General features: G+C 39.7%; 1 protein-coding gene across 1 annotated transcript in view; it reads left to right on the forward strand.

The window, feature by feature from the left end:
- The window catches only part of DNAH7 (dynein axonemal heavy chain 7), a 784,664-nt gene that overhangs the window by 595,490 nt on the left and 161,479 nt on the right, over positions 1-27,695 (forward strand). Inside the window, exons 48-52 of the mRNA XM_053698573.1 lie at positions 2,093-2,226; positions 5,709-6,044; positions 6,227-6,353; positions 7,703-7,897; positions 16,818-16,910. Of these exons, the coding sequence (XP_053554548.1) occupies positions 2,093-2,226; positions 5,709-6,044; positions 6,227-6,353; positions 7,703-7,897; positions 16,818-16,910 (885 nt within the window). The remainder of the gene's footprint in view (positions 1-2,092; positions 2,227-5,708; positions 6,045-6,226; positions 6,354-7,702; positions 7,898-16,817; positions 16,911-27,695) is intronic.

A 27,695-nucleotide genomic window follows, 5' to 3' on the forward strand; every position in this document is an offset into this window, starting at 1 on the left:
AATATATATATATAATGTTTTGTTGGTAAAATATACAGTGTGTATATATGTCTGTAAATACAGATATACACATATAAATACATATGTACATGCACACATACACATCTTTAGACATGTATTTCTATGTATCTCTATGTTAAAGAGATCTCTTTATGTATCTCTATGTTAAAGCCTTTTTTTTCTTCTAACGCCGGAGACCTCATATTTTTGAGCCCTTATAACTTTTTATTGCAATATTTTTTAAAATATTTTTTATTAGACTGTAGTTTTTTTGAGGTGTTTTGTGGAATTTTTTAGTCAGAGCCACAATAAACCCCTTTTAACCTGTGCGCAACTGTTAGCGTTGCTAGTGGTAAAATTACAAGCTGTAATTGTATCACTTTAATAACCCTTTAAAGAGCCCTAAAAGTCATCCTATAACAAGTCCCTGTTTAAATAATATAGATTTGTTTAATGGATGCAACAGGCTTCCATAGAATAGCACAATTCATAGCACCCCATATAGCTGCTTTTATTCTACCAGGCACATACTCTTGCTACTTCCACTCAGGACCTGTAACAGCTTCCCAGGACTGAGTGAAGGCAGTGGGAGCACATTGTTTCCTTTAATTCATTGATGCAGCTTCTGATTGGCTGTACCACTGTGCTTGATTTTTTTTTTATAAAAAAGCATTGGTGAGCAGGTCAAGGGCTGGCAGAGTTAATGGTTTTATAGGGGGCTATTTTTAACTAAACTTTATTGTGGTAACATATGGGATGGGAGCCTCTTACATATACTTAGCTGTATATTACTCAAATGGGGACTTGTCATAGGATGAATTGGGTGTCACTTTAACATTCAGTGTTTCATGGGAAATATATTTGATTGCAATGGAATAAATTACAGCATCATTCTAATTTTACACAAAAACTGTTCTTGTTTTCCACTACTGGCATGGAGGGGAATTCCCAGGGAGTCTCATCCCTTCCACATCCTTCCCATGTCAGCACTGTTTAATATTGCAGTTAAACACATACTGATCTTTTAAGTATGTGCTAGTATGGTCTAAAGTGTATTATTGTTTAAGAAAGGGGCCAGGCTTCTCTGTCACCAATAAGGGGGGGGGGGGGGGGTTAAAGTCACATCGATTACAATTACAAATGACTTTAAATGTTACTGTTTACTCTTGGTATAATTTGTTGAAACTTGTTGAGATTCCTTCAGCATGATCTTTTCATGATTCAGATAGAGAATACAATTGTCTAACAACTATGCAATTTACTTCTATTATCAATTTGCTTCACTCTCTCCTTGAAGGAGAAGCAATGCACTACTGGGAGCTAGCTGAACACATTGGTAAGCCAAAGGTAATAGGTGTATATGTGCAGCCACCAATCAACAGCTAGCTCCCAGCTTCTGAACCTACCTAAGTATGCTTTTCAACAAAGGATACTAACGGAACAAAGCAAACTAGATAATAGAGGTCAAATGGAAAGTTGTTTATAATTGACTGATTTATCTGAATCATGACATGGGTTTCATGTCCCTTTAATATGATCTAATGGATTTTTAGAATTTGGAAACAAATATAAATAAATTGTCAAACTGTGAGAATGAAGCACTGGTTTTCCGTTGTACATTTGCTAGATGTTACCTGATTTACATGCAAGGAATAAAACATGTTCTCTAATGTTTAATACATGCTGTTTAAAGTGGATGAAGAAGAAACTCAGTGCACCTGCAAGTCCTTTGGTCGCTCTCATTATCATATATAGAGAATTTCCTGCATATTCCACAATATTTCACATTGTAAAATTAATTCAGAATGACAGTAGTTTGTTTTTTTCCTTTACATACACAATGATTTCAACTAAAAACATTCATATTTGCCTAGTAATATTTGCTGAATGTTTATCCTGCTTTAAAGTTCACACTTAAATGTTACGCTCTTTTTGAGCAAATTAGAAAGACCGCTATTCAAAGGTCAACCATGTTGGTAAACTCTTAAAGTAGCGGTTTCCGTTTGTTGACACATTATGATACTCACAAAACATTAGTGCAATGATTTACATTCAAAAGGAACATTATTCTTTCTGTGCATTCTTTATGCAGGTGACATTGTTAAATTTTATGATCACGCCTGAAGGGATGCAGGATCAGCTGCTGGGGATTGTTGTAGCTCGAGAAAGGCCAGATCTGGAAGAGGAGAAACAAGCACTGATACTTCAGGGGGCTGAGAATAAAAGGTGTCACTTTTAGTGGTTATTTGTCTTATACGTTCATTGACATAATCATAGAATGAAGTTTGATATTTTGTTCTTGCCTTCCATTTCCCTTTTGTATACTATGTGTGCTGCTCCTTATAGGTAGCTTGTGAGTAAGCAAATCAAAAATTGTCATTTTACATTAGTCTTCTACATTTGGCAATTGGCCTTCCAGACATTGTTCTTGCTTTTTCAGTGCCTTTATAGTACTCTAACCTGTAAAAATTATTTAAAAAATTTGCTCTGTGTGGATAATGTTAAAAGAAAGCAACATACAGGACTACCCAGTCAGATGCTGCTAGTCCATACACACTATCATAATAGAAAGGGACATGCAGGACTCTCCCATCAGATGCTGCCCAGTCAGATGCTGCTAGTCCATACACACTATGATCATAGAAAGGAACATGCAGGACAACCCAGTCAGATGCTGCTAGTCCATACACACTATGATGATAGAAAGGGACATGCAGGACTCTCCCAGCAGATGCTGCTAGTCCATACACACTATGATGATAGAAAGGGACATGCAGGACTCTCCCAGCAGATGCTGCCCAGTCAGATGCTGCTAGTCCATACACACTATGATCATAGAAAGGGACATGCAGGACTCTCCCAGCAGATGCTGCTAGTCCATACACACTATGATGATAGAAAGGGACATGCAGGACTCTCCCAGCAGATGCTGCCCAGTCAGATGCTGCTAGTCCATACACACTATGATCATAGAAAGGAACATGCAGGACAACCCAGTCAGATGCTGCTAGTCCATACACACTATGATGATAGAAAGGGACATGCAGGACTCTCCCAGCAGATGCTGCCCAGTCAGATGCTGCTAGTCCATACACACTATGATGATAGAAAGGAACATGCAGGACTACCCAGTCAGATGCTGCTGGTCCATACACACTATGATGATAGAAAGGGACATGCAGGACTCTCCCAGCAGATGCTGTTAGCCCACAAGCTACATGATGGCAGTAAAAGATACTAGGAAGGTGGATTAGGAAGCAGCTGAGAAAGCTATACACTAGAGCAGGGTCCTTCAAACTTTTTTTCCCAAGAAGACCAAGTGCAATGATACAACATACCTTCGTGACCCTTTTTTTATGCTTGGTCAGAACATTTCTGAAGTGATGTACAAGATAGCCACAATTTTTGACAAAGTGACTAAAATGTGTGTGTATTCCTGATAGTAGTCAAACTTGAAACTGTTGTGAAAGGTAATACACACACACACTCTCATACAACATACACACTCTCATACAACACACAGTCTCATACAACACACACACCACATACACTATCATACAACATGCACACTCTCATACAACATACACACTCTCATACAACACACACTCTCATACAACACACACACCACATACACTCTCATACAACATACACACTCTCATACAACACAAACACCAAATACACTCTCATACAACACACACTCTCATACAACATACACTCTCATACAACATACACACTCTCATACAACATACACACTCTCATACAACACACACACCACATACACTCTCATACAACATACACACTCTCATACAACATGCACACTCTCATACAACATACACACTCTCATACAACACACACTCTCATACAACACACACACCACATACACTCTCATGCAACATACACACTCTCACACAACACACACTCATACAACATACACACTCTTATACAACATACACACTCTCATACACTCTCATACAACACACACTCTCATACAACATACACACTTTCATACAACACAAACACCAAATACACTCTCATACAACACACACTCTCATACAACATACACACTCTCATACAACACACACACCACATACACTCTCATACAACATACACACTCTCATACAACACACACTCTCATGCAACACACACTCTCATACAACACACACTCTTATACAACACACATATTACACACACTCTTATACAACATACACACTCTCATACAACACACACTCTCATACAACACACATACCACATACACTCTCATACAACATACACACTCTTTTACAACACACACTCTCATACAACATACACACTCTCATACAACACACACTCTCATACAGCACACACTCTCATACAGCACACACTCTTATACAACACACATTACACACACTCTCATACAACACACACACCACATACACTTTAATACAACATACACACTCTCATACAACACACACTCTTATACAACACACACATTACACACAGTCTCATACAACACACACACCACATACACTCTCATACAACATACACACACTCATACAACACACACACCACACAAACACTATCCTACAACACATGTAAGTTGCGACCCAGTAAACATGGTGTTGCGACCCAGTAATGGGTCCCGACCCATAGTTTGAAGAACCTTGCACTAGAGTGTACTGAAATATTCTTAAAAAAATACTTTTGTCAATTAAGTACTTTTATTGACTATACATGAAAAAAATATGAGAGCAGATTATGCTCTGCATTTTTACCTTTCTATATAACCCCCCCCCCCCCATTCTACATGCTACATTGAGTTGAGTTCTAGATATATAAGGATTTTAAGACACAGGTTCTTTAGCTGATACTGTCAATTGCCTACTGTGGGATAGATTGTCATACATCTTGTTTGAATTAGTTCATATGACCTATGTTTCCCAAGCAGTTTTGTAAAGGAGTACAAGGAGATGACTGCCACTTGCATGATTTCTTTAGTCCTCTATTGAAAAATACAGTTGTATTTGACTGTGTATGGCCAGAATATTGTACCATCTTCTAAATCAATGAATTAATGTCCACACAAAACGCATTACAAAAATGTGATCTATACATAGAATGAAGCTCCAGGTTTACTCTGCATTATAAATTCAATATGATGTAAGCTCACAAATGCACCTGTCCTTTATGTTTTCTTTTTACAAGGTGACCCACATCAGACGGCAACTCACAGGCAGGGCACTCTACGCCTTCATCATTTTTGTATTTGCTTTTTTTTTTTAAACCTTACTATGGCATAATGCACCTATGTTTTAGAGCTGCAGAATACATTGGCACTCAACAAATAATTGATAACAATAATATTCATTGTTGCAAACTTTGCAGTGTGGTCATCATAAATAAGGCACCTGGAAATGACATATATTTGAAGTAAAATGTTCCTGTTTTTCTTTTCTAATTAGTGTAAATTATATACACTTTGTTGATTTCAACGTACTTATGTTACTGCCTAGCAAAAAATAAGTAGTAAGATTCCTAAAATGCCAGTGAGGATATAAAATGTATTTTATCTTAGGCTTAAACATAAACATGGTCTAATAAATCTTATGAAGAATTCAATGCACCATGCATCTTGCAGGGCTTAATATTCCTCTTCCCAATAGTATTACTGTTTTATGACTGCTGTATCTAACTCTGAATTTATATTATACTTTTTTTTTTTTGTATTCCAGGCAGCTAAAGGAAATTGAAGACAAGATATTAGAAGTACTTTCATCTTCAGAAGGAAACATCTTAGAAGATGAAACTGCCATTAAAATATTGTCTTCCTCCAAGGTTCTGGCAAATGAAATCTCTGAGAAGCAAGCTGTGGCTGAGGAAACCGAGAGAAAGATTGATGAAACTCGAATGGGCTACCGTCCGATCTCAGTTCATTCTTCAATTCTGTTTTTTTCCATTGCAGATTTAGCCAACATTGAACCCATGTACCAATACTCTCTAGCATGGTTTATTAATCTTTTTATCATGTCAATAGATAACTCAGAGAAGTCTGAAAATCTACAGACAAGGTAACCTAATTCTAGCGGTATACTTTATTTATCATATAACATTACCTTTTGCTTGTACTGCTTTCTCATAAATCGCCTGCAGTTAAATATCACATAAATGATTAATCACAGTAAAAGAAGACAAGACGTAATGGGATATTATTTTAAGCTATTATATATCTTTCTTTTTGTTTTACTTTAAGGCTCCAGATTTTGAAGGATCATTTTACATATTCACTATACAGCAATGTATGCCGTTCACTATTTGAAAAGGACAAGTTGCTATTTTCTTTCGGCTTAACTGTAAATCTTTTGAAGTATGATAAACTGGTAAGTACTTTCAAAGATGCACAAATTGAACTTTAAGAATACATAACATATAAGGGAATAGGAATTTCAAAATGAAAATCTACCCATTGGGATATTATAACCTCTAATTCACCAAACTTTGTAAATTACTAGAAATTTGTTCTGTAAGGAAGTAGATTTTGGAGAAAACTCTTAACACGATATTGTTACAGAAGTTTTGTTTTCCTTTTTGTATAATAAATGGCAAAAGTAATATTTTTATGCTAGATTCTCCATAAATGTTATTGGGTTGGGTTTCATTGCCGAGACTAGGTCTCACCTTTACTGTTTAGGGAATAAGACCAGAAGGTACATAAATACACTGTGGAAAACCATAAGCCATATAGACAATAAAACATATATAGAAAGGGAGCAGAGCTAAATAAGGTAAGTGTTTTAAGGAAAGATCCTAGTTTAAATCTTGATGGAGGGTTTCAAAGGGATATGAAACCCATTTTTTTTTCTTACATGACTTAGAAAGAGCATGCAATTTTAAACAACTTTCTAATCTACACTTTGCTGAAAAGCATAGCTAGATAGGCTCAGTAGCTGCTGATTGGTGGATGCACATAGATGCCTTTGCGTTATTGGCTCACCCATCTGCATTGCTATTTCTTCAACAAAGGATATCTAAAGAATTAAGCAAATTAGATAATAGAAGTAAATTGGAATGTTGTTTAAAATTGTATCCCCTATCTGAATCCCGAAATAAATAATTTGGGTTTAATGTCCCTTTAATCCACATATACTCAACTAAAGTCTTAACATCTCCAGCGACTTAGCATTCAGTACAAGTGTAGAATACTACACAGTTATACAAATTGTGCAACTGACCTTCTTGGAGCACAAGTGGTTCTTTGTGCAACATGATCGCCTTCCTCAGTGCCCCTCTTTTATTCTTTATAAAATATTTAACTGTGCATATAAAGGGTCATGCTCATTTAATATAGTTACATTTTCTAAATGTTGTATTCATATAAGGTTTTTGTTTTGCCATTGAAATATATGTATATTTTCTGAAAAAGGGGAGTGTGTCCCCAAAACGTCACATTAATAATAAATTACAGAACTAAAAGGACCAGTGAGTGCTTCCATTACTCTACGATATATCTATATACAGTATATATGTATATATGTGTGTCTGTGTGTGTGTACTATTTATCTTTAACAGTGTTATTTTAAAAGCATCCTTTAGTTTCCACGTAAACTTCTGTAGTTTACAAAGTTGGACAGGTCACTGTCAGAGATTTTAGTTTGATGATGATACGATGTACAGATTGAGCGGAATACAGTAAATAATTTATCAAATATGGCAATTTTTTTTCCTTTAGGTTGATGATGATGAATGGAAATTTTTGTTAACTGGTGGTATTGGACTGGATAATCCTCATTCCAATCCTTGCACATGGCTACCTCAGAAATCATGGGATGAAATATGTCGCTTAGATGACTTGAAAGTATTTAAAGGTATTCGAAAGGATTTCTTGAGACTCAAAGATGGATGGAAGGCAGTTTATGATAGTTTGGTAAGTGGGACAATGTCTGGTAAAGCATACACCTTTATGTGCGTGATAGACGGGGAGGGTCCCTATGCTACAGAAAATTATTTTACGGGAGAGGGGGGATGGGAAGATACACTACGGGAAAAGAGGAAACGGAAGGGGGGGCACCCTAATTAATGATCTCAGCGAGGTAGGGAGTGACACTACTACACTACAAAAATAAATAAACAATGAAATAAATAAAAATAATAATAATAAAAAAACAAACATAAACTGGGTACTGGCAGACAGCTGCCAGTACCCAAAATTGCCACCACTAGTAGGAGGGGGAGGGTTAAAGAACTGTTTGGGGGGATCAGAGAGGTGGGAGGGTTGAGGGGATTACTACACTGTGAGGAAAATAATGATAATAAAAAGCCCTAAACTGCATACTGGTAGACCTTCTGCCAGTATTTAAAAAGGGTGAACAGTGTGTGAGTGTGTGTGGGGGGGGGTGAGGTGAGGGAGGGATGAAATCTGTTTGGGAGGGATCAGGTACTGTTCAGGGATTGGGAGGTGTCAGGTGGGAGGGTAATCTCTACTCTGCATCAAAAATAAACTTTAAAAGCTAATTGATTAACTCCTTCACTGCCAGGAATTTCAAGTAAGGTGTACAGCTGCAATTAACGGCATTCTTATTGCCAAAACGCAATGGCAAAACCATGCATGTCTGCTATTTCTGGATAAAGGGGATCCCAGAGAAGCTTTGATAACCATTTGTCATATGACTTCAGTAGTTGTATGTAAATAATTTCATTTGAAAACCAAAGTTTGCGAAAAAGTTAACTTTTTTTTTTTTATATGATCGTATCGCACAGCTAAATAGTGGAATCAAATATACCAAAATGTGCCTAGATCTGGAAAACCAAATGTACACATTATATTCATTGTGTGGCCTCTGTGCTTTAGGTTGGATAGGCCTGCTTTAAATGGTATGCTCTCAAAAGTACATTGAGGGCTAGATTACAAGTGGAGCACTAAATTATCACGTGCTAATTAAACAGCCATTACAAGTGGCTGGCTAGTGCTACCGCAAGCTTGCAGTAGCAATTAGCGCTCAGAAAATTAACCATAGTCATAAAAAAACAACAGCATTATGCAGTTTTTGGGGTCTTAAGTTGGTGGGAGTGAGGTGTTATAAAAAAAAAAAAAAAAAAAAAAGATGGCACTGAAAAGTGCCTTTACATTGCAGTATATGGGAACTGTGTGTTTCCAGTAAATATATACTGTATGTATATGCTTGTATACATATATGTTTATGTGTTAATATGTGTATATACACATATTAACACATAAATATATATGTATATCAGCATATACATATATATTTAAATTTCTCTTGCAAGATGTATCAAGTCCACGGATTCATCCAATACTTGTGGGATATTCTCCTTCCCAACAGGAAGTGGCAAAGAGAGCACCTACAGCAGAGCTGTCTATATAGCTCCTCCCCTAACTCCACCCCCCCCCAGTCATTCTCTTTGCCGGCTCTAAGCAATAAGGAAGGGTAAAGTGATTGTGGTGACAAAATATTAGTTTTATTTTCTTCAAGCAAGAGTTTGTTATTTTAAATGGTACCGGTGTGTACTATTTACTCTCAAGCAGAAAAAAGATGAAGATTTCTGCATGGAGGATGATGATCTTAGCATTTGTAACTAAGATCCATTGCTGTTCCCACAGAGGCTGAGGAGTACAGGAAACTTCAGTTGAGGAACGGTTTTGCAGGCTAGGCTGCACTGAGGTATGTTCAGTCATTTTTTTTCTAGAAAGACTGTGATATTTCAAGAAAAGGGCTGACATTATCCCCATGAGGGGAAGGGTAAGCTGTGATCAAACACTTTTGGTAGTATTACAAGCTTGCATAAGGGCTAAGTTACTCTGCTGGTTGACACTTATATAATAAAACAAACGTTTTTTGCTAAACTTGGTAAAACGTTTTTCGGACTTTATATTTAGAATGGTTCATTTGGCTTATTTTGTGTTTTACATCCCACATGGCTGTTTTTAACACTTCAGGTGTTGCTTTAAGGCCCAACAGACATCGTGTATGAGGTGGGTGGGGCCTATTTTCGCGCCTTAGATGCGCAGTTGTTTTTATCTCTGTACAGCAAGCTGCAACACAGGAGGGTCCTGAAGCAGTTTTGGGGCCAAAACAAAGCTTTATTCCCTCAAATTCAACCCCTAAGGCCAGGTAGGCGCCACAGCAGAGCTGTGGCAGGGTAGTGTACCTCTGTTGTCTAGTGGGTAACCTCACGTGCTTGCAAGCAGGAACTTGGGGGTTCGATTCCACCTGCTACTGACTGTATTTTTTCCATTTTTTTTACTCTTGTCAATCCGGTTTGTTTATTAAGGGGTTCATTTAATTCTTTTCTAGTGGTGAAACCTTACTAAGGCTTACTACTTATACTGGAAAAAATTTGAAAGATTTGTGACATTTTTAAGCAGTTTTGCAGAACGTGTACATGTTTTTTTCTCTTAAAGGCACAGTACCGTTTTTTTTTTTAAAATTGTTGTTTTACATTGTATAAAGTGTTTTCCAAGCTTGTTTGTCTCATTACTAGCCAGTTAAACATGTCTGACATCAAGGAAACTCCTTGTCCAATATGTTTAGAAGCCATTGTGGAACCCCTCTTAGAATGTGTCCCACTTGTACTGATATGTCTATAAATTTTAAAGAGCATATTATAGCACTTAAAAATGTATCGCTAGATGATTCTCAGACAGAAAGAAATGAGGTTATGCCATCTAGTTCTCCCCAAGTGTCACAACCAGTAACGCCCGCACAAGTGACGCCAAGTACATCTAGTGCGTCTAATTCATTTACCTTACAAGACATGGCAGCAGTTATGAATTCTACCCTCACATAGGTTTTATCTAAACTGCCTGGGTTGCAAGGGAAGCGTGATAGCTCTGGATTAAGAATACTTAGAGGTCCCTGTTTACACTGATGTCTTTCCGGTCCCTAAGAGGATCGCAGATATTGTTTCTAAGGAGTGGGATAGACCAGGTATACCGTTCGCTCCCCCTCCTACTTTTAAGAAAATGTTTCCCATATCTGACACCATGTGGGACTCGTGGCAGACGGTCCCTAAGGTGGAGGGAGCTATTTCTACATTAGCTAAGCGTACAACTATACCTATTGAAGACAGTTGTGCTTTCAAGGATCCTATGGATAAAAAATTAGAGGGTCTCCTAAAGAAAATTTTTGTTCATCAAGGTTTTCTTCTCCAACCTATTGATTGCATTGTTCCTGTAACTACTGCAGCTGCTTTTTGGTTCGAGGCTCTAGAAGAGGCTCTCCAGGGGGAGACCCCATTAGATGATATTATGGATAGAATTAAGGCTCTTAAGCTGGCTAATTCTTTCATTACAGATGCCGCTTTTCAACTGGCTAAATTAGCTGCAAAAAATTCAGGTTTTGCCATTTTAGCGCGTAGAGCGTTATGGCTTAAGTCCTGGTCAGCTGATGTGTCATCAAAATCAAAACTTTTGACCATACCTTTCAAAGGTAAGACCCTATTCGGGCCTGAACTGAACGAAATTATTTCAGACATAACTGGAGGGAAGGGCCATACCCTCCCTCAGGATAAAACAAATAAAATAAAGAACAAACAAAATAATTTTCGTTCCTTTCGAAACTTCAAGAGTGGTTCCACTTCAGCTTCCCCTGCTGCAAAGCAAGAGGGGAATTTTGCCCAATCCAAGTCAGTCTGGAGACCTAACCAGGCTTGGAACAAGGGTAAACAGGCCAAGAAGCCTGCAGCTGCCTCCAAGACAGCATGAAGGGGTAGCCCCTGATCCGGGACTGGACGAGTAGGGGGCAGACTCTCTCTCTTCGCTCAGGCTTGGGCAAGAGATGTTCACGATTCCTGGGCTTTAGAAATTGTGTCCCAGGGATATCTTCTGGACTTCAAAGACTCCCCCCCAAGGGGGAGATTTCACATTTCACAATTGTCTGCAAACCAGGCAAAAAAGAGAGGCGTTTTTACGCTGTGTAGAAGACCTACATACCATGGGAGTGATTCACCCGGTTCCAAGAACGAAACAGGGTCAAGGGTTTTACTCCAACCTGTTTGTGGTTCCCAAAAAAGAAGGAACTTTCAGACCAATCTTGGATCTCAAGATCCTAAACAAATTCCTCAGAGTCACGTCTTTCAAGACAGAGACTATCCGGACTATACTGCCTCTGATCCAGGAGGGTCAATATATGGCCACCGTGGACCTAAAGGATGCGTATCTGCACATCCCTATCCACAGAGATCATCACCGATTCCTCAGGTTCGCCTTTCTGGACAGACATTACCAGTTCATGGCCCTTCCCTTCGGGTTGGCCACGGCTCCCAGAATTTTCACAAAAGTGCTAGGGTCCCTTCTGGCGGTTCTAAGACCGCGGGGCATAGCAATGGCGCCTTATCTAGACGACATCTTAATTCAGGCGTCAACTTTCCAACTAGCCAAGTCTCACACGGACATCGTGTTGGCTTTTCTAAGGTCTCATGGGTGGAAGGTGAACATAAAAAAGAGTTCTCTCTTCTCTCTCACAAGAGTTTCCTTCCTAGGAACTCTGATAGACTCGGTAGAAATGAAAATATTTCTGACAGCGGTCAGGAAATTAAAACTCGTAAACACCTGCCAAGCTCTTCATTCCACTCCGCGGCCGTCAGTGGCTCAGTGTATGGAGGTAATCGGACTTATGGTAGCGGCGATGGACACAGTTCCATTTGCTCGCTTACACCTCAGACCACTGCAACTATGCATGCTCAAACAGTGGAATGGGTATTATGCAGATTTATCTCCTCAGATAGATCTGGATCAGGAGACCAGAGATTCTCTTCTCTGGTGGTTATCACAGGTCCACCTGTCTCCGGGAATGTGTTTCCGCAGACCAGAGTGGATCATAGTTACGTCAGATGCCAGCCTGCTGGGCAGGGTGCAGTCTGGAACTCCCTGAAAGCTCAGGGGTTATGGTCTCAGGAGGAGACTCTCCTCCCGATAAACATTCTGGAACTGAGAGCGATACTCAATGCGCTTCAGGCGTGGCCTCAACTAGCTGCGGCCAAATTCATCAGGTTTCAGTCGGATAACATCACGACTGTAGCTTATATCAATCATCAAGGGGGAACAAGGAGTTCTCTAGCGATAATAGAGGTTTCCAAAATAATCCGATGGGCAGAGACTCACTCTTGCCATCTTTCAGCAATCCATATCCCAGGAGTAGACAACTGGGAGGCGGATTTCCTAAGTCGACAGACTTTTCATCCGGGGGAGTGGGTACTCCATCCGGAGGTGTTTGCCCAACTGATTCGACAATGGAGCACACCAGAATTGGATCTGATGGCGTCTCGTCAGAACGTCAAACTTCCTTGTTACGGGTCCAGGTCAAGGGATCCCCAGGCAGTACTGATAGATGCTCTAGCAGTACCCTGGTCCTTCAACCTGGCCTATGTGTTTCCACCATTCCCACTCCTTCCTCGTCTGATTGCCAGAATAAATCAGGAGAGAGCTTCAGTGATTCTGATAGCACCTGCGTGGCCACGCAGGACTTGGTATGCAGACCTGGTGGACATGTCATCCGTCCCACCATGGACTCTGCTTCTGATTCAAGGTCCATTCAAGCATCCAAACCTACTTTCTCTGCGTCTGACTGCTTGGAGATTGAACGCTTGATGTTAGCGAAGCGTGGTTTCTCTGAATCGGTCATTGATACCTTGATTCAGGCTCTAAAGCTTGTCACCAGAAAAATCTATCATAAGATATGGCGTAAATATCTTTACTGGTGTGACTCCAAGGGTTACTGATGGAGTAAGATCAGGATTCCTAGGCTATTATATTTTCTCCAAGAAGGATTGGAGAAGGGATTATCTGCTAGTTCCTTAAAGGGACAAATATCTGCTTTGTCTATCCTTTTACACAAGCGTCTGGCGGATGTTCCAGACGTTCAGGCATTTTGTAAGGCTTTAGTTAGAATCAAGCCTGTGTTTAAACCTGTTGCTCCGCCATGGAGTTTAAATTTGGTTGTTAAAGTTCTTCAAGGGGTTCCATTTGAACCTATGCATTCCATAGATATTAAACTTTTATCTTGCAAAGTTCTGTTTTTAGTAGCTATCTCTTCGGCTCGAAGAGTTTCTGAGTTATCTGCTTTGTGTGACTCCCCTTATCTTGTTTTCCATGCGGATAAGGTGGTTTTGCGTACCAAACCTGGATTTCTTCCTAAGGTTGTTTCTAATAGGAATATCAATCAGGAAATTGTTGTTCCTTCTCTGTGTCCTAATCCTTCTTCCAAGAAGGAACGTTTGTTGCACAACCTAGATGTGGTTCGTGCTTTAAAGTTCTACTTACAAGCGACTTAAGATTTCCGTCAAACATCTTCATTGTTTGTTGTCTATTCTGGAAAGCGCAGAGGTCAAAAGGCTACGGCAACCTCTCTTTCTTTTTAGCTGAAAAGCATCATCCGTTTGGCTTATGAGACTGCTGGCCAGCAGCCTCCTGAAAGGATTACAGCTCACTCTACTAGAGCGGTGGCTTCCACATGGGCTTTTAAAAATGAGGCTTCTGTTGAACAGATTTGTAAGGCGGCGACTTGGTCTTCGCTTCATACTTTTTTCAAATTTTACAAATTTGATACTTTTGCTTCTTCGGAGGCTATTTTTGGGAGAAAGGTGCTACAAGCAGTGGTGCCTTCCGTTTAGGTACCTATCTTGTCCCTCCCTTCATCCGTGTCCTAAAGCTTTGGTATTGGTATCCCACAAGTTTTGGATGAATCCGTGGACTCGATACATCTTGCAAGAGAAAACAAAATTTATGCTTACCTGATGAATTTCTTTCTCTTGCGATGTATCGAGTCCACGGCCCACCATGTCTATTTAAGACAGGTAGTATTTTTTATTAAAACTTCAGTCACCTCTGCACCCTATAGTTTCTCATTTTTCTTCCTAGCCTTCGGTCGAATGACTGGGGGGTGGAGTTAGGGGGGGGGCTATATAGACAGCTGTGCTGTGGGTGCTCTCTTTGCCACTTCCTGTTGGGAAGGAGAATATCCCACAAGTATTGGATAAATCCGTGGACTCGATGCATCGCAAGAGAAAGAAATTTATCAGGTAAGCATAAATTTTGTTTTTCTGCCCATTGCAGTGCTACTTACCCCCTTCACTGTGCGAGGTTCTGATGCCGTCTCTGACGGCATCAGAACAAGGCTACTATTGAAACCTATGGAAGCGCACTCTTGTAACTTGTAATACTAGCTCTCATTCTTGAAAGCGATATTTAGCGAACCACTTGTAATCTTGCTCTAAGTGTTTATCTACAGTTTCTATTTGCTGATGCTGGGCCCATTCTGAAGTATACCTTCAGTTTAGTGCATGTAATGAAGGATTCTTGGCTGTAGAGAGGAATTCTATCTATCTGGTTCTTGTGTTGAGTGTTTATCATATCCATTTCTAGCATTTTCTGTTTTCAAAAGGCAGAAATTAAACTTTTTTATTATGAACATATTTTTCTCTCCACATTTTTAAACATAGAACATAATTCTGTTTTTAGCAAATATATTTTTGTATTGTTTCTCACCCCCAAAAAGAAAGGGTAATTTTAATTAAATTGAGCAACAGTAATATAAACATCACAATTGGTTATATTTTGGGCTCAAAAATAAGGGGAGGGACATATACTGTTTTACTGTTTAAAACCGTAATCTACTAAGCACAAAAAGCATTATGAAACAGGTTTCAAAATAATTGACACCTCTAAAGAATATTTAACTAAAATTGCGTCTGAAATTCTATGCCTTTTAGTTGGTCTCATGCTTTAGGAACTGTATAGATTTTGAGGTCCCACATGTAAAAGTTCCTTACTTGTTTAATTCACTGTTGCCTAAATCTGAGGAATAAGAGGGCTGGGTTGGGGGGCTCACACAAAATGTGCTGTCTACATCCCCCAAATACTAAAGGTGGCCCTGGACAGGATTACACAGCTAAGGCCGTAAATATCATACATACTAGGCAATGTCTCTCCAATATGTACGTATTATAGTAATATAATATGTTTGTGAAAGGGTAGAGCTGGTCTGATCTGTGTCCAGGCTAGACTTTCCTAAACTGTGTGACCTACATCTTGTGTGTTGTAATGGTGAATGAAGATAAAATTCTCTATTGAGTTCTTAAAGAATGTTGTCTTTATATTTCCTACCCATTGTTTATTTAAACAGATTCATTCTGATGTAGGTATAACACAGGTTTTTTTGTTTGGGAGTCTCAGGGCCCTGTGATGACTTATTCATTTTAAAATACTCTGTTGTTAGGTAGTCTAATTGGAGGAGGATTACAGCTGTCACACTTTTGTGGCATATTTCAAATATTATCATTATTGTTATCACAAGTTCTGTATTTTACATTATATAAAAAAATACAAATGAAATAATTGGAAAATATTGTAATGTTTAGTAGAGTGTACTGTGTGATTTCTCTAGAAATGGTGTCAGTTGTATTTATTTTAGCTCCGGTTACATGGACAGAGGCCCGTCTGTTTATGCAGAGTGAGCACTTTAGTAGGCCCCACACTGTTATGCCAGTGCGGAGGAATAAGGGCCCCCCACAAATGGTGTAATTATGAATTGCAGTTCAGCCCCTTATTACAATGTGTACACCTGAAACGTATTTCTTTCTTTGGGGCAGATTTTCAGACACAAAATGTGTATTGTTTCTTAACTTTCTTTGGGCTGAAGTTATTCTCACAGTGGAAAGCTTTGAAGCTTAATTCAGGATAATTGCCTTTATTCTTTTTTTGTTCCTTCTGAAATAAATCTTCACATCAGACAAAGCTCCGCTTGCCATTATCTTCACTTTAATGTTCAGAAACAGTTATGAAAAGTGACAAATTAAATAAAGCTTACATGCTGTGTCTGTGCTTGCAGGAACCACACCATGAGGCTTTTCCTTCTGAGTGGCAAGAAAAAGTGGGTCAGTTCCAAAGGATGCTCATCATCCGATGCCTTAGGCCTGACAAAGTAAGTATGGTCGCTGTTTGAAACTCTTATCATACATAGCTTTGATGACAGGGCGCCTTGCAATCAGATAAACAACTAACATTGCATATTGAATGTAATGGAGCATGACAGAATGCTATAGCGGAGGACGTGTAGGGCTTGTTTTCTTTTTCTTAATGTGTGAAAATATTAGCTTAAACACAGTCAGGTTCAGAAGGAAGGGCTGACATCTATTGTGTATTCTGAGACAGAGATGCTTTATGTTCAGAATTACCACTTCTCAAATCATTTTTTCCTATTGACAGCAAAACAGAAATCCACTGTGACTGGTTATTAAATTATTAAGCGACTGTATTGAGAAAAAGAATAAGACTATGGGTATGACACTGCAAGTAAAGCGAGTTCAGATAGCATCATATAGCAACTGTGGCTTTTTGTTTATTAAAGTTTATTGTTTATTTTCAGTTAAAGGGATATAAAACCCAATTTTTTCATGATTCAGATAGAACATACAATTTTAAACAACTTTTCAATATACTTCTATTATCAATTTTTCTTTGTTTTCTTGTTATCCTTTGTTGAAAAGCAGGACGATAGGTTCAGGAGCGTGCACGTGTCTGCTGCACTATATGGCAGCAGTTTTGCAACAGTGATATACATTAGCAAGAGCACTAGATAGCAGCACTATTTCCTGTCAAGTAGTGTTCTATACATGTACATGCTACCTATCCAGCTAGCTCTTCAACAGAGAATAACAAGAGAATGAAGAAAATTTGATAAAAGAAGTAAATTGGAAACTTTTTTTTAATTGTATTCTTTATCTGAATCATTTAAGGAAAGTTATTTGGTTTCATATCCCATTAAAATTTGAATCCAGTATTTAGAAGTCATTGACCTAGATTTACTAAAACTCATTTGTGAAACTAGTATCTTATTGAAAGAACTTCAAAACAATTGCAGAAGTTGGACCCAGGTCCACAAGTTAAAAGATTAGCTCCATGGACACAACCAAGATTTTAATCACTTCTCTTCCTCCCGTCCCCTTCGCTCTGCTCATGACCTCCTACTCTCCTCCTCACACTCCCGCTTACAGGACTTCTCCAGACTGGCTCCCATCTTGTGGAACTCTCTGCCTCGCTCCACAAGACTCTCCCCTAGTTTTGTAAGCTTCAAGCGCTCCCTAAAGACTCTACTGTTCAGGGATGCATACAACCTACACTAACCTTTCCTCACTCCATTGCTTTCCCCTTGAACCCCTTAGCATGTAAGCCTATGAGCCCAGCTGTTTGTAGATCACCTTCATAAGAGCCGACTACAACAGTGCAACTCTCGGCAGGGCCCTTTACCCATTCGATCCCTATAAATGTTACCTTGTATTCCGCCTATGTTTATAGTGCTGCAGAATCTGTTGCCGCTCTACAAATAATAGTAAACAATGGATCAGCAGCTCTCTCATAACTGCTACCTTTTCAATGCATAGCACGAGTTCCACTGTAAAACATAAAAAGCACCTTTAAAACATTACTAAACAAACACATTAGAAAAAATAAAATTAGCACCTAAATAAGAAAGAGTAAGGACTACCCTGCTAGCTTTGAAATCATAAGACATGACCTTGAGACAGGTACCTTACAAGGCATAACATATGTCTTATAAGTCTAAACATGTTTAAAGCAAATTAATGTCTTGTTTGCTGCAATTATTTTTAAATAGAAAAACTCCACCCTTCATTTGCCTTATTTGGAGGAAACAATCTGGGCTTGAGTCTGCTGACAACAAAGCTAGTCACTGTCATCATGTTTGTATAAAATGCATTGTTTTGCAGTTGTTAAAAGCTAAAGCCAGTTAGTGAAAGATATGTAGCAGGGTTAGCCTTGATAAGTCAGCAGGGTGGATTGCAAGTTCTGAGAATTAGAAAATGCACAATTATAGCTAAATTACATAACAAGGGTGAAATAAATAATGAAAGTAATAAAGGTGTTTACTGTCCCTTTAATCCTTATCCCTTTGCCAAGGGATTGTAAATTACTCGTGTTTAATACTCACCAAATAAATTCACTAGTCTTTAAGGGATAGTGTACTTGTTTTTTTCCCCCTCCCCTTTAATGTTTTCACAATGATTAATTTTACCTGGTGAAGTATATTACATTTTTACACATAGCTAATTTAACTTTATTTTTTCATTTGAAATAGCTGCTTTTGCCAGTTGTACCCCACCTATACTAATTAGTTCGATACTTAATTACTGGTTATAGAACACCTATGCAAATAAAAAGACTTTTAAGAAATTACACTCCCAGTGGGTATAAAGAGATAAGATAAGGATTTGGAGTTAATATAGAGCAATAAGCTGATATGGCCTGCTCTCCCTGGAAGCTTAGCCCATTTGGTTAGGCTGTGGTTCATATACAATATACCTAAAGGATTTCCAATACATTTTAAACTTTGCAGCTGGAATACAAAGAAGTAATTGTAAATACATTAAGGGGTAAACATTTTTTGCTGCACAATGTCCCTTTAAATGCAAGTATGGACTACAAGTTTTTTTAAGAACTTTTGGCGCTTTTTTTTTTTGCAAATTGGCAGAGTATGGGATTTGAAAGCCGTATTTACACATTTTCACAGTACGACCAAAAGCTCTTTCAATGTGTTTTCTGGCAGACGCTAACACAGTAAGTCTATGAATTAGATTGAATAGACTCACAGCAAACTATAGTGTGCCTGTCTGAATGACTTACAGTGTTACTCTTTGCCGTACATTGAGTAGAGCATAATAGCTAAACATAGGTAACAAAATAAAGTGTATACTGTATATTTGCCGAGGCTGTCAGCTTCAAATTCTTCTACTTGTGTTGTTTTAGACAAATTGTAGTCTAAACTGTATTTTTCTGTTAAAATGGTCAATATACTACATAGCTTGTAGTATTTTTTTAGGAAGCCAGCACGGGGGTATTTGACACAGAAAATGTTTCACAACCTACAACATATCTATTTTTATAGACCAAGCTTAAAGGGACAGTGAAGTAATTATTTTGCTCTACAAATAAATAATAAATCCCAACATTGCAAAAGATTTTCATACAAAATAAACATTTTAAATAATTTAAAACTGTAATGTTTTTAGAAAAACTGCATTATTCTGCAGGAATGGGAGAGATCACCTTGGAAATCCTCTTGAGTGTCCAAATATTTTCCTTTACTGCAGCCTATTAGGGGCAGATATCATTGGGTTCTTGCACATATCAAGCAATCACTGTGTAGGCTGTATAGAAGGTCAGGGTTCTGGATTCCTTGACATGCACTCACATCTCTCTTTCGTCAATGGGAAAACTACAATTGTCAGGAAAAGCAACCAAAATAAAAAAGGGAAAGTCTACTGCAAATGTTTCCTCACTTTGGGCCAGATTACGAGTGGAGCATTATTTATCGCACTTGCCCATGTGCTAACTCCGCTAAAAGTTTTTTTAGCGCACATCATGTAGCACTCGTATTGCAAGTTGAAAGTAAAAAGTTTTCATTAACGTATTCCCCCATAGACTTCAAGTGGAAAACAAATTAAAGTGACAGTCTACTCCAGAATTTTTATTATTTAAAAAGATAGATAATCACTTTATTACCCATTCCCCAGTTTTGCATAATTAACACAGTAAATTAATATTCTTTCTCTTGTAAGGTGTATCCAGTCCACGGATCATCCATTACTTGTGGGATATTCTCCTTCCCAACAGGAAGTTGCAAGAGGATCACCCACAGCAGAGCTGCTATTTAGCTCCTCCCCTAACTGCCATATCCAGTCATTCTCTTGCAACTCTCAACTTAGCTGGACGTAGTAAGAGGAAAGTGGTGTAATATAGTTAGTTTTTTCTTCAATCAAGAGTTTATTGTTTTTAAATGGTACCGGAGTCGTACTATTTTATCTCAGGCAGCATTTAGAAGAAGAATCTGCCTGCGTTTTCTATGATCTTAGCAGAAGTAACTAAGATCCACTGCTGTTCTCACATATGTCTGAGGAGTGAGGTAACTTCAGAGGGAGAATAGCATGCAGGGTATCCTGCAATAAAAGGTATGTGCAGTTTTAAGTTTTTCAAGGGATGGAATTGCTAGAAAATGCTGCTGATACCGAATTAATGTAAGTTAAGCCTAAATACAGTGATTTAATAGCGACTAGTATCAGGCTTGCTATCAGAGGTATATACTCTGATTAATGTGCAATATAAAACGTTTGCTGGCATGTTTAATCGTTTTTATATATGCTTTGGTGATAAAACTTATTGGGGCCTAGTTTTTTCCACATGGCTGGCTTTATTTTTGCCTACAGGGAGTGCAGAATTATTAGGCAAGTTGTATTTTTGAGGATTAATTTTATTATTGAACAACAACCATGTTCTCAATGAACCCAAAAAACTCATTAATATCAAAGCTGAATAGTTTTGGAAGTAGTTTTTAGTTTGTTTTTAGTTATAGCTATTTTAGGGGGATATCTGTGTGTGCAGGTGACTATTACTGTGCATAATTATTAGGCAACTTAACAAAAAACAAATATATACCCATTTCAATTATTTATTTTTACCAGTGAAACCAATATAACATCTCAACATTCACAAATATACATTTCTGACATTCAAAAACAAAACAAAAACAAATCAGTGACCAATATAGCCACCTTTCTTTGCAAGGACACTCAAAAGCCTGCCATCCATGGATTCTGTCAGTGTTTTGATCTGTTCACCATCAACATTGCGTGCAGCAGCAACCACAGCCTCCCAGACACTGTTCAGAGAGGTGTACTGTTTTCCCTCCTTGTAAATCTCACATTTGATGATGGACCACAGGTTCTCAATGGGGTTCAGATCAGGTGAACAAGGAGGCCATGTCATTAGATTTTCTTCTTTTATACCCTTTCTTGCCAGCCACGCTGTGGAGTACTTGGACGCGTGTGATGGAGCATTGTCCTGCATGAAAATCATGTTTTTCTTGAAGGATGCAGACTTCTTCCTGTACCACTGCTTGAAGAAGGTGTCTTCCAGAAACTGGCAGTAGGACTGGGAGTTGAGCTTGACTCCATCCTCAACCCGAAAAGGCCCCACAAGTTCATCTTTTATGATACCAGCCCAAACCAGTACTCCACCTCCACCTTGCTGGCGTCTGAGTCGGACTGGAGCTCTCTGCCCTTTACCAATCCAGCCACGGGTCCATCCATCTGGCCCATCAAGACTCACTCTCATTTCATCAGTCCATAAAACCTTAGAAAAATCAGTCTTGAGATATTTCTTGGCCCAGTTTTGACGTTTCAGCTTGTGTGTCTTGTTCAGTGGTGGTCGTCTTTCAGTCTTTCTTACCTTGGCCATGTCTCTGAGTATTGCACACCTTGTGCTTTTGGGCACTCCAGTGATGTTGCAGCTCTGAAATATGGCCAAACTGGTGGCAAGTGGCATCTTGGCAGCTGCACGCTTGACTTTTCTCAGTTCATGGGCAGTTATTTTGCGCCTTGGTTATTCCACACGCTTCTTGCGACCCTGTTGACTATTTTGAATGAAACGCTTGATTGTTCGATGATCACGCTTCAGAAGCTTTGCAATTTTAAGAGTGCTGCATCCCTCTGCAAGATATCTCACTATTTTTTACTTTTCTGAGCCTGTCAAGTCCTTCTTTTGACCCATTTTGCCAAAGGAAAGGAAGTTGCCTAATAATTATGCACACCTGATATAGGGTGTTGATGTCATTAGACCACACCGCTTCTCATTACAGAGATGCACATCACCTAATATGCTTAATTGGTAGTAAGCTTTCGAGCCTATACAGCTTGGAGTAAGACAACATGCATAAAGAGGAAGATGTGGTCAAAATACTCATTTGCCTAATAATTCTGCACTCCCTGTAGAAACAGTTTCCTGAGGCTTTCCACTATTATAGTATAAAAGTTACAGTTGGTGCAGTTAAAATTACAAACTGTGACATTCAGCTTTCCTCAGCAGTCCCCTGCATGCTATAGGACATCTCTTAAGGGCTCAAAAGGCTTCTGTTATGACTGTTTAAAAAATGTATTTTTCGTTTTGTTAATCTGTTTTTTTGTATTAAGGGGTTAATCATCCATTTGCAAGTGGGTGCAATGCTCTGCTAACTTGTTACATACACTGTAAAAATTTCGTTAGTTTAACTGCCTTTTTTCACTGTTATTTCAAATTTAGCAAAATTTGTTTCTCTTGAAGGCACAGTAACGTTTTTTTATATTGCTTGTTAACTTGATTAAAGTGTTTTCCAAGCTTGCTAGTCTCATTGCTAGTCTGTATAAACATGTCTGACATAGAGGAAACTCCTTGTTCATTATGTTTAAAAGCCATGGTGGAACCCCATAGAAGAATGTGTACTAAATGTATTGATTTCACTTTAAACAATAAAGATCAGCTGTTATCTATAAAAGAATTATCACCAGAGGATTCTGACGAGGGGGAAGTTATGCCGACTAACTCTCCCCACGTGTCGGACCCTTTGACTCCCGCTCAAGGGACTCACGCTAAAATGGCGCCAAGTACATCAAAGACGCCCATAGCGATTACTTTGCAGGACATGGCGGCAATCATGGATAATACCCTGTCAGCGGTATTAGCCAGACTGCCTGAATTCAGAGGAAAGCGCGATAGCTCTGGGGTTAGACGTAATACAGAGCACGCAGATGCTTTAAGGCCCATGTCTGATACTGCGTCACAATATGCAGAAGCTGAGGAAGGAGAGCTTCAGTCTGTGGGTGACATTTCTGATTCGGGGAAACCTGATTCAGATATTTCTACTTTTAAATTTAAGCTTGAGAACCTCTGTGTATTGCTTGGGGAGGTATTAGCTGCTCTGAATGACTGTGACACAATTGCAGTGCCAGAGAAATTGTGTAGACTGGATAAATACTATGCAGTGCCGGTGTGTACTGATGTTTTTCCAATTCCTAAAAGGTTTACAGAAATTATTAATAAGGAGTGGGATAGACCCGGTGTGCCGTTTTCCCCCCCTCCTATTTTTAGAAAAATGTTTCCAATAGACGCCACCACACAGGACTTTTGGCAGACGGTCCCTAAGGTGGAGGGAGCAGTTTCTACTTTAGCAAAGCGTTCCACTATCCCTGTCGAGGACAGTTGTGCTTTTTCAGATCCAATGGATAAAAAATTAGAAGGTTACCTTAAGAAAATGTTTATTCAACAAGGTTTTATCCTGCAGCCCCTTGCATGCATTGCACCTGTCACTGCTGCTGCTGCGGCGTTCTGGTTTGAGTCTCTGGAAGAGGCCTTTCAGACTGCTACTCCATTGACTGAAATAATTCTTTTGTTTCTGATGCCATTGTTCATTTGACTAAACTAACGGCTAAGAATTCTGGATTCGCCATCCAGGCGCGTAGGGCGCTATGGCTTAAATCTTGGTCAGCTGACGTGACTTCAAAGTCTAAATTACTTAACATTCCCTTCAATGGGCAGACCCTATTCGGGCCTGGTTTGAAGGAAATTATTGCTGACATTACTGGAGGTAAGGGTCATACCCTTCCTCAGGACAGGGCCAGATCAAGGGCCAAACAGTCTAATTTTCGTGCCTTTCGAAATTTCAAGGCAGGTGCAGCATCAACTTCCTCTTCTACAAAACAAGAGGGAACTTTTGCTCAATCCAAGCCGGGCTGGAAACCTAACCAGTCCTGGAACAAAGGCAAGCAGGCCAGAAAGCCTGCTGCTGCCTCTAAGACAGCATGAAGGAACAGCCCCCTATCTGGTAACGGATCTAGTAGGGGGCAGACTTTCTCTCTTCGCCCAGGCGTGGGCAAGAGATGTTCAGGATCCCTGGGCGTTGGAGATCATATCTCAGGGATATCTTCTGGACTTCAAAGCTTCCCCTCCTCAAGGGAGATTTCACCTTTCGAGATTATCTGTAAACCAGATAAAGAAAGAGGCATTCTTACGCTGTGTGCAAGACCTCCTAGTTATGGGAGTGATCTGTCCAGTTCCACAGACGGAACAGAGACAGGGTTTTTATTCAAATCTGTTTGTGGTTCCCAAAAAAGAGGGAAACTTCAGACCCATTTTGGATCTAAAGATCTTAAACAAATTCCTCAGAGTTCCATCGTTCAAAATGGAAATTATTTGGACCATCCTACCTATGATCCAGGAGGGTCAGTACATGACCACAGTGGATTTGAAGGATGCTTACCTTCAAATACCGATTCACAAAGATCATCATCGGTTCCTAAGGTTTGCCTTTCTGGACAGGCATTACCAATTTGTGGCTCTTCCCTTCGGGTTAGCTACAGCTCCAAGAATCTTTACAAAGGTTCTGGGATCGCTTCTGGCGGTCCTAAGACCGCGAGGTATATCAGTGGCCCCTTATCTGGATGACATCCTGATACAGGCGTCAAGCTTTCAGATTGCCAAGTCACATACGAACATAGTTCTGGCCTTTCTCAAGTCACATGGGTGGAAGGTGAACGAGGAAAAGAGTTCTCTATCCCCACTCACAAGAGTCTCCTTCCTAGGGACTCTGATAGATTCTGTAGAAATGAAGATTTACCTGACAGAATCCAGGTTATCAAAGCTTCTAAAATCTTGCCGTGTTCTTCATTCTATTCCGCGCCCTTCGGTGGCTCAGTGTATGGAAGTAATCGGCTTGATGGTAGCGGCGATGGACATAGTGCCATTTGCGCGTCTACACCTCAGACCGCTGCAACTATGCATGCTCAGTCAGTGGAATGGGGATTACACAGATTTGTCCCCTCTGCTAAATCTGGATCAAGAGACCAGAGATTCTCTTCTCTGGTGGCTTTCTCGGGTCCATCTGTCCAAAGGTATGACCTTTCGCAGGCCAGATTGGACAATTGTAACAACAGATGCCAGCCTTCTAGGTTGGGGTGCAGTCTGGAATTCCCTGAAGGCTCCTTCAATAAAGAGGAGAAACTCCTCCCAATAAATATTCTGGAGTTAAGAGCAATATTCAATGCTCTTCTAGCTTGGCCTCAGTTAGCAACCCTGAGGTTCATCAGATTTCAGTCGGACAACATCACGACTGTGGCTTACATCAACCATCAAGGGGGAACCAGGAGTTCCCTAGCGATGTTAGAAGTCTCCAAGATAATTCGCTGGGCAGAGACTCACTCTTGCCACCTATCAGCAATCCCTATCCCAGGTGTAGAGAACTGGGAGGCAGATTTTCTAAGTCGTCAGACTTTTCATCCGGGGGAGTGGGAACTCCATCCGGAGGTGTTTGCTCAATTGGTTCATCGTTGGGGCAAACCAGAACTGGATCTCATGGCGTCTCGCCAGAACGCCAAGCTTCCTTGTTACGGATCCAGGTCCAGGGACCCAGAAGCGGCACTGATAGATGCTCTAGCAGCACCTTGGTTCTTCAACCTGGCTTATGTGTTTCCACCGTTTCCTCTGCTCCCTCGACTGATTGCCAAAATCAAACAGGAGAGAGCATCGGTGATATTGATAGTGCCTGCGTGGCCACGCAGGACCTGGTATGCAGACCTAGTGGACATGTCATCCTTTCCACCATGGACCCTGCCTCTGAGACAAGACCTTCTACTACAAGGTCCTTTCAATCATCCGAATCTAATTTCTCTGAGACTGACTGCATGGAGATTGAATGCTTGATTTTATCAAAGCGTGGCTTCTCCGAGTCAGTCATTGATACCCTTATACAGGCACGAAAGCCTGTCACCAGGAAAATCTATCATAAGATATGGCGTAAATATCTTTATTGGTGTGAATCCAAGAATTACTCATGGAGTAAGGTTAGGATTCCTAGGATATTGTCCTTTCTCCAAGAGGGTTTGGAAAAAGGATTATCAGCTAGTTCTTTAAAGGGACAGATTTCTGCTCTGTCTATTCTTTTGCACAAGCGTCTGGCAGAAGTTCCAGACGTTCAAGCTTTTTGTCAGGCTTTGGTTAGATTTAAGCCTGTGTTTAAACCTGTTGCTCCCCCATGGAGCTTAAACTTGGTTCTTAAAGTTCTTCAAGGGGTTCCGTTTGAACCCCTTCATTCCATTGATATTAAACTTTTATCTTGGAAAGTTCTGTTTTTGATGGCTATTTCCTCGGCTCGGAGAGTCTCTGAGTTATCTGCCTTACAATGTGATTCTCCTTATCTGATTTTCCATTCAGATAAAGTAGTTCTGCGTACAAAACCTGGGTTTTTACCTAAGGTAGTTTCTAACAAGAATATCAATCAAGAGATTGTTGTTCCATCATTGTGTCCTAATCCTTCTTCAAAGAAGGAACGTCTTTTACATAATCTGGACGTGGTCCGTGCTTTGAAGTTTTACTTACAAGCTACTAAAGATTTTCGCCAAACATCTACACTGTTTGTTGTTTACTCTGGACAGAGGAGAGGTCAAAAAGCTTTGGCAACCTCTCTTTCTTTTTGGCTTTGGAGCGTAATACGCTTAGCCTATGAGACTGCTGGACAGCAGCCCCTGAAAGAATTACAGCCCATTCTACTAGAGCTGTGGCTTCCTCCTGGGCCTTTAAGAATGAGGCTTCTGTTGAACAGATTTGCAAGGCGGCGACTTGGTCTTCGCTTCATACCTTTTCAAAATTTTACAAATTTGATACTTTTGCTTCTTCGGAGGCTATTTTTGGGAGAAAGGTTCTACAGGCAGTGGTTCCTTCCATTTAAGCCTGCCTTGTCCCTCCCTTCATCCGTGTACTTTAGCTTTGGTATTGGTATCCCACAAGTAATGGATGATCCGTGGACTGGATGCACCTTACAAGAGAAAAAATAATTTATGCTTACCTGATAAATTTGTTTCTCTTGTGGTGTATCCAGTCCACGGCCTGC

Source organism: Bombina bombina, chromosome 1 (assembly GCF_027579735.1).
Source record: "Bombina bombina isolate aBomBom1 chromosome 1, aBomBom1.pri, whole genome shotgun sequence".
Lineage (NCBI taxonomy): Eukaryota > Metazoa > Chordata > Amphibia > Anura > Bombinatoridae > Bombina > Bombina bombina.